The following is a 15,386-nucleotide window of genomic DNA, read 5'->3' on the forward strand; positions in this document are numbered from 1 at the left end:
ATTCATTAGCAGTTCGAAACGGTTCAGCAAAGGAACCGGTTTCAGCTGCATTATTGCCCTTTTTTCACGGGGTGTAGTAGCGTTAGCATTAGCTTTCCGAGCTCATGATGGACAATGTGGTGTGGAGGATGTTAAGACTGCAATCTGTTGGTTTCATGTTTTTGGTTTCGCTCCAAGCTTGTGCCACCGGCTTATACTCTCATATTGCTTAGTTTTGTTTACCATTTTTGAATGAGCTATGTCGAGCTTCGGGAAGTCTGTTAAGCACTCTAGCCTTAGCTTAGCTTGTTGTGCTGTATTAGCGTTAGCTTTTGTTGACTCTCCCCCGAGTGCCCGTGGAATAACACTGGAGCTATTTCTCCCGTCCTCTCTTGGTTTGTGGTCTGGCAGAACGGTGAGCATTTTTGTCTCAAGTTCTCTGTCATTTTCCAATGCGAAGATTCTGGTTTCCAGTAAAACAATCTTCTGTAACAGTTTACGACAGTCTGAGCATTTGAAACATTCCGAGGTATGAGGAGGCATGTTTGACAGTGGCTACAACCAGTCTCAAAGCCAAGAATAAAATCCAAGTAAAAACCGAAGAATCAAATATAAGACAATATAAAACAGTAAAATAATAATAAAATAATAAATAAAGTAAAAAAAAAAAAATAAATAAAAATAATAACAGAGGCTGCGAAAGAGGCTGGGAAAGAAAGTAGAACGATAAAGCTGCGGGAGCTCACAGAGACACGTCTGCTCTCTCCGGAGTCCAAGGTTCGAGTCTCTCATATAAAACTCTCAATAAAATAACTATTTAAGGCATCATCAATACCTCTGGTCTTATAAAGCAATGCTCCTTCTTCATTCTTGCTGCACCCGATATCCTCCTTAACTTTACTTTTCCTACTACAGCATTAAAAGAAATGTTTAGGATTATTTTTTGAATCTTGGGCATTTTGCCTTTCAAAGAGCCTCTTGGCTTCCCATAGTTCTTTTTTAATGCAACATTATTCAGCCTTATTACTCTGTGCTGTCATTTTTATATATCTTATATAGTTTCCTCCCCCTCAAACTCTCTCGTATGGCTTTGTTCATCCACTGGGGAGTCCGCTTCTTCAACTTAATTTTCTGCACATTAAAATTTTCTTTTATATAGAGAGCTACACCCCAACCTCTCTTACTGGATCTATCCTTCCTAATGAGTTTGTACCCGGCTACATCCCATTCCTCCTCCCCAAGCCATGTCCATACCAACTATGTCATAGCCTCCACTATTCATACCAGCCTCAAATTTCAAAAATGTTTTTTTTCATACTTCTAGCGTTTAAACAAAGAAATTTCAGATTGTTACTTCTTCACATTCTCATCCGTTCCCTCACCCCCTGCCACCCTTACTACAATTTTGCTTTACAAAGATTTCATTGGTGTTCACACTATTGTAGGAATCCTTGACAGGCTGCACCTCCCTACCCTTTTCACTCTTTGACCTCCCTGCCCTCCAAATTCCTAGTTTAAATAATCTTGTGCTATCGCATATGCTGGCTCAGTGCAGCAGTACTCTTCCGGTTCAGATGCAGCCCATCACACCTGTACAGGTCGCCCCTGTCCCAGAAGGAGTCCCAGTGCCCCATAGACCTGTACCCCTCTTTCATACACCAAGTATGTACTCATGTGTTAAACCTCCAAATAAACTTTTTTCATTAAATAAATAAAATCATTTGTGTTCACTCGGTTTCCCTTTCCCTAATATTACTTTTTGTCTAAAGATCTGAAGCCATTCTCATGGCACTGTACATTCCTCATAGTAGAGACTCCGCTACAATGTAGCCTATGTCTGACTGTATTGAATAATTTGTGAGTAATCAATGCATTGTTAATCAAGGAAAATGACTAAAAACAGGTCAAGACCAAGAATGAGTTTAAGGTAAAATTTTATGCCCTGTCAATTTTCAGCTCTGCTGCCACTGGTGTATCGGCTATGGGCAAAAATACGGGAGAACCTGAACCCTTTGTTGATTTGTGCTGGGGTTTTGTATTTCATAGAGCTATACTTTCCTGTACACACAATAGCATCCTTTAATCCATTATGCTGGGACTTCAGTTATTTTCGCATGCTGCCAAATTGCAGTCTGTTTGAAAAAAATGATTGTTTAAAATCTCAGAGCATACACAGATAACATGCAAGTCCCAATCATCAGAAACCTGCTTATATTTTCATATAAATATTATATGAGAATATTCTCTTTAGATGGTAGGATGAAAAAACACAGGGCCAAGTTACTTGAAAATATTAAGAATAACTTGGGTAGCAGCATTGCTTCGGAACATGGTGTGTTAAATTTGTGTGAGCTAAGATAGGCAATATTGTTTCTTATAACTTGGCCTAATTTTGATACCAGTATTTTTAGTGGTAGGCCTAGATTTTGCAAGCATGAATGGCTTGTATACAGTGCTTTGTATGTGTGAGTAACTTGGCATTTTTTATGCTGAAAACATGTTTTTCTTCAGATGTATACAGTGCCGTGAAAAAAATATTTGTACCTTCCTGATTTCCTCTATTATTGTATATTATTCACACTGAATTGTGACAAGGCAAACTGAGTAAACACAAAACAACATTTATTTAATGAAAAAAAGTTATCAAATACCAATATCACCCATGTGAAAAAAATAATTTCCCCTTTAGTTACTCAATTAACCTAATTTAATTAGATTCAGTTGATTGAACACAGCCAGGTTTGCATGCAGTTAGCCCTGTTGTATCTAAACCTCACTCATATTGAACCTTAACATAAGAGAGAAGTAGCCACCACCACTGCCTACCAAATTTCTCCAAGGGCACAATGACAGAAAAAAACAGAAAGAGACTGGGAAAAAATGGATTCATGGGAGAGTAGCAAGGCAGAAACCACTGCTAATGAAGAGAAACATTGATGCTCATCTCACATTTGCAAAAATGGGATAATGTTCTATGGAAGTCAATAATGGAACTTTTTGGATGGCATGGGTCTCATTATGTCTGATATAAAGCAAATAGAGCATTCACAGTAAGAACATCATACCAACAGTGAAACATGGTGGTGGTAGTGTGATGGTGTGGGGATACTGCCTCAGGGCCTGGATGACTTGCCATTAATGGAGAAAACAGGAATTCTACTCTACTAGAATATTCTTAAGGACATTTTCAGGTCATCTGTCTGTGAGCTGAAGCTGGAGCAAAAATGGGTAATGCAGCAAGACAATGATCCATGACACAAAAGCAAGTCCACATCTGATTGACTGAAAAGAAACAAAATTAAAATTTTGGTGTGGTCCAGTCAAAGTCCTGACTTGAGACCAATAGAGATGCTGTGGCAGGACTTGAAACATGCAGTTCATGCTCAAAAACTTACAAATTTGTTTGAAGTAAGTAGTTCTGCAAAGAAGAGTGGGCTTAATTGACTGATATCAAATTATAGGAAGTGTTTGGTTGCAGTTATTGCTGCTAAATGTGGTGCAATCAGTTATTAAGTTTAAGGGGGCAATTATTTGACTTTTACTTTACATGAGTGATTTAGGTGTTTAATAATTTTTTTTCATTAAATAATATTTTTAAAAATATGTTTTGTGTTTACTCAGGTTCCTTTTGAATAAAATTACATTTTGCCACAAGATCTGAAACCATTCAGTGTGACAAATATGCAATAATAGAATAAATCAGGAAGGGGAAATCCTTTCAAGGCAATGTATATAAAACTACAAAAAATGGCTCACAGAGGAAAATGTAGTAAAAGACATTATCCTTTGAAGTATGGTCCTATCAATATACATAAAAATTCTAATATATAGATTTATTTTTCAGAAATGAACACCACCAAATCAACTGGAATAGCTCTGGATATCCGCTCCACTTCCCCTACGCGGATCACCGTAAGATTACTTTTATTTACATTGTTAAAAATTATTAGTACATAAATCTCCATATTTTAGCCAAGTCAAATTTTACTACAGTAATATGCAATTGTGGACCTGAAGTCCTGTGTTGGCTGGTTGGCCAGCTGATTGGTATGCTCATTAAGCAATGTAGAATGTCAAACTAGCTGATTGCTGCTTAATGAAACTTTCTTATTCACAGTAATGGCAAGGCTTCCATTCATGTCAGAAGAAAATATATTCAGAAGAATATATTTTCTTCTGAAAGAAAGTGCACCATCAGGGGTTTTGGGCTCCACCACCCCTGAAAATCTTATGTTTGTAACACACGTAGAAACTGGTTAAAATTGGTTAGGAATGCACAGGGTTAATTTTTTGTCTCCAATGTGTTTTTCTGTAATTGAACTTTTGATGCTGAGTGGTCATGCTTGTTTACTGTATTCCTTTTGGTGAATTAGTTGTGATCATGCATGTTTGTTTGGTTTTGACCTTATATGTGATTGGCTGCGCAGTTTAGTTTGTTACATTGTTGTAAATTGATGTCTGGGTTGGAATGGTTACAAGAGAAAACAAAACGATTAGAGATCCTTCTTGGTGAGAGTTGAAGCCAGGGAGAGTTGGGAGAAGGACGGAGAAGGTTAGTGAGACTTAACGGCAGGCAAATGTGCAGCCGAATGTCTACAATTCAGAGGACAGACTGCTCGTACCCTGGAGAGAACCTACTAGGAGATCGACTCAGGTGTTTCTCAAAGGATTGTCTCCAGTGCTGGAATCTCCAAGTTCTTCCTCACCAATTCTCTGTAGAACTGTGTAGGCAGCCATGAGTACGATGACCACAGGTGCCCCAAAGCCACGGAGAAGCATGCCAAAAGGTTTAATTTTATTGGCCATTTGTGTACGTTTTTTATTTTGTGAATCTGTTTAGCTGTGTATGGATTAGGGAAGTATTTTGTTCATTGGTTACGAAGGCTATGTGAAGTAAAACAATTCCCTTTAAAACTTACTTATGGATTACCTGGTTTGTGGGTTTTGTAATTTATATGGGGGCTCATATACATTGTTTTAATTTCACCAAAGTTAACTACATGGTCACTTATGGTTATAGGGTAGCTCATAGCAAATTCAACATCTACATTGCTAGCCCAGGCCTCTAGACATGAGTCATAACCAGAGTGAAGTTTGGATGTCGCTGTCTCGTTTCCATCCAGGAAATAATTAAATTTAAATACTAGTTAAGAATTTGTTCTTTACCTCTGCTGGTACAAATTAAATTGATTAGACATGATTTGGAAAGGCACACACCTGTCTATGTAAGGTCCCACAGCTGACAATGCACGCCAGAGCAAAAACCAAGCCATGAAGTCGAAGGAATTGTCTGTAGACCTCCAAGGCAGGATTGAATCGAGGTACAGATCTGGGGAAGGGTGCAGAAAAATGTCTGCAGCATTGAAGGTCCCGAAGAACAGTGGCCTCCATCATTCTTAAATGGAAGAAGTTTGGAACCACCAAGACTCTTTCTAGAGCTGGTCGCCTGGCCAAACTGAGCAATCTGGGGAGAAGGGCCTTGGTCAGGGGGGTGACCAAGAACCTGATAGCCACTCTGACAGAGCGCCAGAGTTCCTCTATGGAGATGGGAGAACCTTCCAGAAGGACAACCATCCCTGCAGCACTCCACCGATAAGGCCTTTATGGTAGAATGGCCAGATGGAAGCCACTCCTCAGTAAAAGCAAGGCTCCAGAGTGCGACCATTTTGCTCACACATGCGACCAAAAATCTGTCAAGTGCGACTAAACATTTTCATCGGTCGCACCGGTGCGCCTGACATTTAGCAGGTCTGTCTCTGTGTGTGTATGTGTGTAGCGTTGTTTTTTGTCCCCACCCGCATTCTGAAAAGCCCCTCCCCTACTCTGCCTCTGGTTGGCTCTGACCCTGATATTCTGGGTTGCGGGTGGGTGAAATAACACATAATTAATGAGGCAAATATGAATTACATTCTCTAAAATGTGAACATATTTTAAGATTCATTTTTCGTCAGGCACAAATTAGGAGACTAGACTCTCATTGTGCCAATTACGGCGTCCATTTGTCTAAAGCAGCAATTGAGGCAAAAAAAGATACGAGAGAAAATTTAAAAAAGGAGAATTAAAAAAAAAAAAAGGAAGGGCAGAAAAGTTCCGTGTGGGAGCGATTTAGTGAAACACTTGACGAGTCAAGTGCTGGGTATATCATATGCAACAGCTGCGAAATAATGAGAAATAACGGTAAAGTGTGATCGGGAATTAGGGCCAAATTGAAAGGGAATAAAATCGGAGATTTTGAGAATAAAGTCGTAATATGAGAATAAGGTCGTAATTTTACGAGAGAAAAGTCAGTATTACGAGAAGAAAGTCGTAATTTTAGGCTACGTGGGGAAATATCAGAAGAGCAGCCTGCCGCCTGCATTAAAATGAGGAACGTGGAGCATCTTGTGAAGTTATACTTTAGTATAGGTTTCACAAATAACGAGATACTTAATCTTTTAGCACATCAGCACCACATTATCATAAGTAACAGGACTTTGAAAAGATTGTGCAAGAAACTTTTCTATTCCGAAAAAAGAACCACACGGACTTGGAGAAAATTGCAGGCTCAGGCTGCCATTAGACTGTCCTCTCGCCCATTTTGTTGGTTGCTAGTAATATATTTTCCTAAAAATGATGTTTTTTTCCCTCAAGATTTTCAGATTTTATTTACGTAATATTATGATTTTTTCTCCTAAAATTATGACTTTATTTCTTGAAATATTAAGACTTTATATTATTCTCAATAAATTATTACTTCATTCTCGTACTATTATGACTTTTTTTCTCAATTACGGCTTTATTCTCGTAATATTACGACCTTATTCTCGAAATCTGTGATTTTTTCCCAATCAATGTGGCCCTAATACTCCGTCGTAGGGGTGCGGGTCTCTAAATTGGAGAAAATAATTAGTTCAGGTGGGTGGCGGGTGGATGATGCGATTCGGATGACATCAGAGCCGATCCGTGTATCACTAGTGTGTATGTGTGAAACCGCGCCCTGTACTCCTCCGGGAGCAGCGCACACTTATGTTTGAGTTATTTGAGTTTGATTTATTTATTTGAGTTTGTTGAGCACTTTAAACATCAGCACTTTTTTTTAGTTCATTTTTTAAACAATTGAGGTTATTGCGATTTATTGTTTGTGCTGTGATTTAAATAAAGAAAAAATATTTATCTGCACCTTTATTTTTGTTTACAATCATTTACATAATGTGTTAAGAAATTACCAATGTGTATAGGAACTGACAAAAAATGTAACGCTTAAAATGTATTATTGCGGCACCAAAAGGTACGGTGAAAGAGTTAGGCGTACCAGTGCAACCAATGTAAAAAGTTAGTCATGAGCCCTGAAAAGGTGTATGACAGCCCGCTTGGAGTTTGCCAAAAGGCACGTAAAGGACTCTCAGACCATGAGAAACATGATTCTCTGGTCTGATGAAACCAAGATTTAACTCTTTGGCCACAATGCCAAGCATCACATCTGGAGGAAACCAGGCACCGCTCATCACCTGGCCAATACCATCCCTACAGTGATGGATGATGGTGGCAGCATCATGCTGTGGGACGTTTTTCAGTGGCAGGAACTGGGAGACTAGTCAGGATCGAGGGGAAGATGAATAGAGTGAAGTACAGAGAGATCCTTGATGAAAACCTGCACCAGAGCGGTCAAGACCTCAGACTGGGGCGAAGGTTCACCTTCCAACAGGACGACGACTCTAAGCACACAGCCAAAACAAAGCAGGAGTGGCTTTGCGACAAGTCTGTGAATGTCCTTGAGTGGCCCAGTCAGAGCCCGGACTTGAACCCGATCTGACATCTCTGGAGAAACCTGAAAATACCTGTGCAGCAATGCTCCCCATTCGGCGTGACAGAGCTTGAGAGGATCTGCTGAGAAGAATGAGAGAAATACCCCAAAACAGGTGTGCTATGCTTGTAGCATCATACCCAAGAAGACTCGAGGCTGTAATCACTGCCAAAGGTGCCTCAATAAAGTTACTGAGTAAAGGGTCTGAATACTTATGTGATATCAGTTTTTTATTTTTAATAAATTTGCAAAAAATTCTAAAAAGCTGTTTTCACTTTGTCATTATGGGGTATTGTGTGTAGATTGATGAGAATAAAAATGAATTTTATCCATTTTATAATAAGGCTGTAACGTAACAAAATGTGGAAAAAGTGAAGAGGTCTGAATACTTTCCGAAGGCACTGCAGTCCTTTCTCTGAAGGCACAAAATGCTTTATTTCTGAATAAGCTCCCAAATGAGCCTGTGTCTGTTACATTCGACATTCCAACTCCATCTTCCACTTCTCTTCAGCATCGCCAGACCCCTCACGCCGGATACTCATAATTTTAAGATCAAAGCTATAGATGACACTGGGGGGATTAACAACCTCTTTGCATGTAGTGGAGGCAGAGTAACACTGCACAGTACAGTAATATGCTGCTAAAAGGAGTATCTAATGTTTCATAAGTGGTGCAGAGTCAGGGACATTACCAGTGGATGACTGCAGGTTCATATAATCGTGTGAGCCAAGAGCAGGTGAGAGTATTTAAAGGGCATTTTCATCACTAAGTAATATTAGCTATAGTGGCACAGCTGCATGGCACACTTGTAATATGAGCGATACTGTATTTACTATGATCCCACTCAGTTCAGTTAAGTCATGCCATTGTTGTGAATTAATGACAGACTCGTGTCATAATTTTTCTGTCATTTATTTAAGCACCACTGATTCATTTTACTGCTTTAAATGGAATCACTGGTTTATTTTGTTTGATAAAATGTTAAGATACTGCTGTCATTATTTCTTAGCTATAGCATAGTTTTTTAAGCTGAGCGTTTAGGTAATGTTTGAATTCTGACAGAAAAACATTTGAACAAGTGCAAACAAATTTTTCTTATTTATGAGATTCGTTTGGACTCATTTTTCAAAAAAAGTGACAGCCCAACACTGTCCCTCCCACAAAATAACAGATTGTGAGAAACATCTGATTGATATATCATTATCCTTGAAGTTGGCAGTTTACCCTGCGCAATGTGCATGACTCTTAAAGGGAATGAAAAGAGGTAATTAGATTGGTCATTAATAAATCCACCTGCACCACACCCACTGATAATATATTCAGTATAACCCAGCTCTGTTTGTAGGTGCGCTACACATTTTTCCCAGTGCGCTCCTCACCTCTGGTCTCGAAAATACCAACTTTCACTAGCCACACCAGCGTGCCCAAATGCCATTGACTGTGCCTATGCATCGTGTGACATTGATTCCAGAAAATAGAACCCTTTATGTTTACAAAGTTGTAGTAATTCTGGACTCCCTAAACTGGGAAAAACAAGAAGAAGAATTGCTTATAACTGTTTGTTAATGTTAAGGACTAGGGATGGGTACGAGTAATGGATTGATCTGTTACTTGTTGGATATGTGCCAACTCAGTCTTTTTTATTTTCTCATTAAGGCTATGTATGTACAACTAATTGTTATGTATGCACAACTTATTTATTTATCATACAGTTACCTATGTAAAAAAAGAAACATTAAAATAGAGGATATTTCTTCATCTAAAATGAACAGAATAAAGCAAAATATTTTTTGAAATGCATGTTTTGATTGAAATTGTGCTTTTTGTTGTTGAGCCATTGTATAAGTGGGATAATGTCTGAGCAGATGAGCATTATGCAGTTTGAATGCCCTGCACTAAGGGCAATTGCCGAGGCCAATTTACTACCTCCATCAACTGTAATGAAACCATGTGTTTCAAAACATGTGATTCCATTGCAAAGGAAACGTCAGCCTACTTAAGTATTCTAGCAAATATTCCATACCCTGTAGGCTACCACCTAGTAATGAACACCTCTGTCTAGTTTAGTACCTCAATCGAGTTACCTAATATTAAAATTCAGTCAGGTTTTAAGTCAAAATGGTTTCATAGCATGTTTAAAAAAAAAAAAAAAAAAAAAAAAAACATGGATAGCTAGCTAGCCAGCTACTGAAATATATTCAAAACAGAGGCTATTAGCTAGACCAGCTGCCCTCTATACTGTACAGTCATTCATGGGCATCAAACAGACTCAAGTATGATTATGAAACTATTGGCTTACTTGCGCTTTCAAATTTCCACTATCGACTCCGACGGATGGACATTAAATTAGAATGGTGATTGAACTTTTGCAGACGCTGCTCCATATTCAGGATTATCTCGAGAAATAATACACATGTCCCAGGCAATCAGAATTGAGTATTCAGCCAAGCCATTTTGTATTGGTTTTTTTTGAGTTGAAAATAAAATTGTGTTGACATTGACTGTGTTTATTGACACAAACTAAGTATTAATACTTTATTATGATGGAAGAACTTGGGTACTGATGTGTGTTGTTTTGTGTTCATGCATTTTCTATACAACCAGTGGTGCTGCCCCGCCAAGAAGCGTTCTGAAGATAGATTCTTCCCAATGCTAGGAATTTATTTGGAATCAAGCACATTGTGTGATACTGTGAGATAATTGAAAATCAGCATCTCTATTAAGGACACAGCCCCAATTATGAGGCCTACTGCTTGCAAGTGGATTTGAGTTTCATTTAATTGCATCCTGTCTTTCTGTTTCTAGACTTGCAGCCCAAGTTTGTTTCATGAATGTGACAGCAACTCATACCTAAATGGCATCTGCTATCACTCCACTGATAATTTCAACTTTGGGGGTAGCTTCAAAACAGCATATCAAGGTACAGTTTTAAGACTTTCTACCTCTCAAAAATGCATGGCCTCCACTGTGGATGAATAAATATTCTTGTGAAAGTTTAAGATTTACAGAATGGGTATAACTTACAGTAGCATTGGCATAAGTTACGGGGGGGATAGGGGGGTTATAACCCCCCAATATTACAAAACAGGCCAAATAACCCCCCCAATAATATAGCGTGATGATAAGAAAAATTGTATACTGTAATAAAGATGGGGATTTCATGATGTGTTTGGGATATAGGCCACCAATCAGTAAGGCTGGGCGTATGCCGCAGAAGTCACTAAATTCCTCCATTTTAGTGATTTCCATGGTTTCGGCAGTTTTGGATGGTAACCTGTCACTGTTAACGTAGTCTGTATTATATTATTTGTATAGGCCTATGCATTTTAACAATAGCCTATTGCCAACTGTTGGGAGAAAAAAGTGTGATAATGTAGGCCTGTACACATTCTGGAATGCATTGGACACAAGATTCCTGTCCTTGTCAGTTCTTGTTTGATGTTTGACTGCCCCTGTCAGCAGTGTTGCCCAGCAGTCATTCCCCATTACGGTAATGTTAGTGACAAAAGCTCCATCAAAGATTCAAATCTCGCAATGTACAACTTAACAACTGTAACAAACTTTTAAGAAATAAAAACAGATGCAGTCACAATTTTAGTGATGCAATTCAAGTATGCTCTATTTCTAACAATGTTCAGTCAAAGGCAAAAAAAGCCTGTTCTTTCTTGCACATGTTATTTAAATCTTTTCCCACTAATGTGATGGGATCTAATTAATTAAAAAAATGAATGTAAAAAATCTCTGATTTCTTCCACTTTTTTCCCAGTTTTTTGTGACTTTCATGGTGTGGACATGTTTCGAAAGAATTGAAAAACTATAGCTTAAAGGCATACTATGCAGGATTTTTAGCCTTGCTGTGGTCCTGTGTTTACAATCAAAGAAGTCTCCTCTGTCTTCAACCACTTCGAGTACCCTACCTAACATAGCAAGCTGAATAGAGACGGAGTGTAGCACAGTGGGTAAGGAACTGGGCTTGTAACCGAAAGGTCGCAGGTTCGATTCCCGGGTAAGGACACTGCCGTTGTACCCTTGAGCAAGGTACTTAACCGAAATTGCTTCGGTATATATCCAGCTGTATAAATGGATACAATGTAAAAATGCTATGTAAAAAGTTGTGTAAGTCGCTCTGGATAAGAGCGTCTGCTAAATGCCTGTAATGTAATGTAATGTAATGTAATAGCTAGAGGTAACATTACTTACAGGTCCAGGAGAAACCAAGTGAACTCTGTGCCGCTTTTTGTCCTCTTGGCAAACTTCAGCTGATACCACTGAGGAAAAGCTATTCCAAGGTTAAAAGATTGCCGGTGCATTATAGATATGCCTTAGCATGGTTATTTTTACAATATGTTCAAGGTATTTGAATGCCTTTTTCAACATTTGAACGCCTCTATCTATGAGCTTTTGCCAGACACTAAACACCAGCAAGGTCTTGGTCATTTTTTTATTGGCAGTCCTAGCCCATCGAGGTCACACCACTTAGTCTCACCTCTTCTTCGCCTGGGTTTTATGGTGACTACAGCGTGACAATTTGTGATCAACCTTTTTACACAATTCCTAAACTTATAGCCCTCAAACCTCTCCAATTCATAGTAGCCGTGGAACTCGAGATTACAATTATACTATATTGTTTTTTCTTAATTCATATATGTTAATTACGATTTCTCCTTTTTTCTGATTAACACTACAAGCATTGTATCAAATGTTTGTGTACTCATTTTTTCACCATTGTAGAGTAACGCTTTGCATTTCATATTTGTAGTGTTATATTTATCTGTGCAAGTTGTTTCTATTTGTGATTGCTTTCAGGTTTCATGTCTATAATTCTTCAGGAAAAAAAATCTAAATATAAAGGATTTCTGTGACCTGTCTTGTTTAATCAGAATGCACTAAGAGGAAAGTGGACCTTGCCTTCCTGTTTGATGGGTCAGAAAGCCTGAAAGCAGACGATTTTAAGAAGAACAAAGACTTCATTGCTGACATCATGAAGACACTTTCAAATACCTCTATACAGGTCTACACACTTGTACTATATTATGTGTACACCATACACGACAACCAGTTCATTGACATAATTTGCTAAAAAAATATGTCAATGAAGTGGCTGCACCTGCAGATTTGCTTCTTCAGGTGCACATGAAGTGCTTTCTTTGACTCATTCACATCTGACTGCATATAAACTGCATTGTGATAAAAGCAGCAGTTGATGTCACATGCATTAGAGGACACACACATTAGTAGCAAGATCTTGAAGAAAAATATTTTCTATAGATATCTCCAGCATTCAAACCTTACAGTCATAAAAATCACACAGTCAACCACACACTGGAATGTGATGCTGATAGCCAAATTTTACTTTACTAATGGACCAACTGAAATTAGCAGATGATGTGTAGCTTGAAATATGAGAGCATTCAATCTGGATAATATGGAGTGATGGAGAAGGTGCATGGACCTCGTGGAATAATGTGGAATAATTGTCATGTGGAATAATTGTCATTAAATTATTTCATGAGAAACTTCTTTAAAATTTTTCAGTTTGCAGCAATGCAGTTTTCGAAGACGTCCCGCACTGTTTTCACCTTTAAAGACTACCAGGAAAAGAAGGCATTCGATCTCTTAGAAAAGGAACAACACATGAAGGACCTCACCAACACATATGGTGCAATGAACAATGTTCTGTGAGTCACTTTTTTCTTAGATGGCTAAAATCAATGTGTATCAGTATTGTTTATGCTGAATAGATACTGTGATAACCTTAGTCCTGGGGCCTCATTTATAACACTTCACGAAGGTTCTACATCAGAAGGTGAAGCATGCACAGAAGAAGAAAAGTGCATATGGTCCTGATTTATAAAACTGTGTAATTTTCTCTTTAAAAATCACAATCAAATTGACGTTTTTAGTACATGCATGGGCCTTGTATCCTGCCTTGTTAACTCCCACAATGAACCATAAAAGGTTAATGGATAGCCCATTGTGAATATGGACATGCATATACAGTAAATCAGCCTGTCATTCCAATGAAATGTCAGGGAGAATGGAAATTCTCCCTGACATTTCACAGCAACACAAAGAGCAACTTCACAGAGTGTGAAATGGAGATGCTTGTTACGGAGGAAGAGGTCAGATGTACCATATTGTTCAGTGGAAATAGTTCTGGCATATCTATCAATGACATGGTAACAGCATCATTGGAGAACATGCCAAATAGGCCGTTGTGCCCCCCTCCCCCAATTTCAAAGGTTAGTCTACCATAACCAGGAGTTTATAATAATTGTTGCGATTAATTGGGTCATGACACTTGCCAGCCCGTGATGAGACATTATTCAAAATCCAATACAACATCATACAATAAGATAGTTGCAAAAATGAAAGACAGATACATTCACACAAACCATGCAGATATTATATCCATGTAAATATCTCCCCAACCCCTTACCATCAAATTAAAATCACATTGTTGGACCGCACATTTTGCATTTAAATGGATTCTGTGATAAAACATTCACATGAAGTAAATACATTGTATAAAATTTCTTATGTTGCAGAGAAAAAATTTTGAACAACACAACAGCTGGTGCCATTCCAGATGCTACAAAGGTTCTAGTAATCATCACAGATGGAAATCCATCTGACAAGGATTGGAAAAATGTTGTCAAAACTATGGATGACAGGAATATCACCCGTTATGTTATTGGGGTAAGATATGTGTAAGAATTGTTTTTCTGATATGTGAATATACCATATCCAAGAGTGACTTACGAGATATTTATCAGAAAATTGATTATTTTGTTTGTGAGGGGAAAAGCTAAGCAGCCTTGGAAACATGCTTGTCCCTGCAAACAAGACTAATGCAAAAATGTAATTAGATAAATAAACAATCCTAATAAAGTAATCATATTTATTGATTGCAATTACTATCCTATGCATTCAATGACCTCCTGAAGTCTGCAGCCCATAGACATCACCCGATGCTGGGTATCTTCCCATGGTGCTCAGCCAGGCCTGTACTGCAGTCACCCTCAATTCCTTTTTTGTTTGTTTTGGGGCTTTTGCCTTCAGTCTTGTTTTCAGCAAGTGAAATGCATGTTTAAGTGGATTCTGCTTGGGCAACTGATTTGGCCAGCCTAGAACATTCCAGTTTTTGGCTCTGGTCCAGGCATTTGGCTGGATCTGAGCAGATAAGATTTCTGACTTCAGAATTCTTCCTGCTGTTGCCACAAGCAGTCACAGCATCTTTTTTTGGTATCGTTGTTCCAGAAATCTATGGGTTTTATCTACTTAAAATTATTATTATTTTTTAGAAAACCCTAACCCATTCTGTTCCTGAGGCTGACCAATGGCTTCCATTTTGTGGTGAACCCTCTGAGCTTATGCTGGTGTCTTCTTTTCATGGTAATCTCAGAAAAGGAAAAGAGGTTTTCTGAAAGTGAATGTAGTCTCTGAGGATCCACTACAGTGGTCTTCTGGTTGTCCTAACAATGTATCAAACAGTTCATTTTGACACCCAATGTTTTGGCAATGGTCTGCTTAACTGGCATTGATATTTTTTGTCCTCATGTTGAGAGACAACGGGTACAGACTCCAAATGCTGAACTTAAATCAGCTCTAGACCTTTTGTTAG

General features: G+C 38.4%; 1 protein-coding gene across 2 annotated transcripts in view; it reads left to right on the top strand.

Moving 5' to 3' along the window:
* The window catches only part of zmp:0000001082 (integrin alpha-M), a 147,175-nt gene that overhangs the window by 50,833 nt on the left and 80,956 nt on the right, over positions 1–15,386 (top strand). For both annotated transcript variants that reach the window (XM_035404225.1, XM_035404226.1), the window contains exons 4-8: positions 3,824–3,891; positions 10,568–10,682; positions 12,643–12,773; positions 13,298–13,440; positions 14,311–14,461. In XM_035404225.1, coding sequence (XP_035260116.1) covers positions 3,824–3,891; positions 10,568–10,682; positions 12,643–12,773; positions 13,298–13,440; positions 14,311–14,461 — 608 coding nt within the window. The remainder of the gene's footprint in view (positions 1–3,823; positions 3,892–10,567; positions 10,683–12,642; positions 12,774–13,297; positions 13,441–14,310; positions 14,462–15,386) is intronic.

The sequence above is a fragment of the Anguilla anguilla genome, chromosome 2 (genome assembly GCF_013347855.1).
Source record: "Anguilla anguilla isolate fAngAng1 chromosome 2, fAngAng1.pri, whole genome shotgun sequence".
In the NCBI taxonomy this organism is placed as follows: Eukaryota; Metazoa; Chordata; class Actinopteri; order Anguilliformes; family Anguillidae; genus Anguilla; species Anguilla anguilla.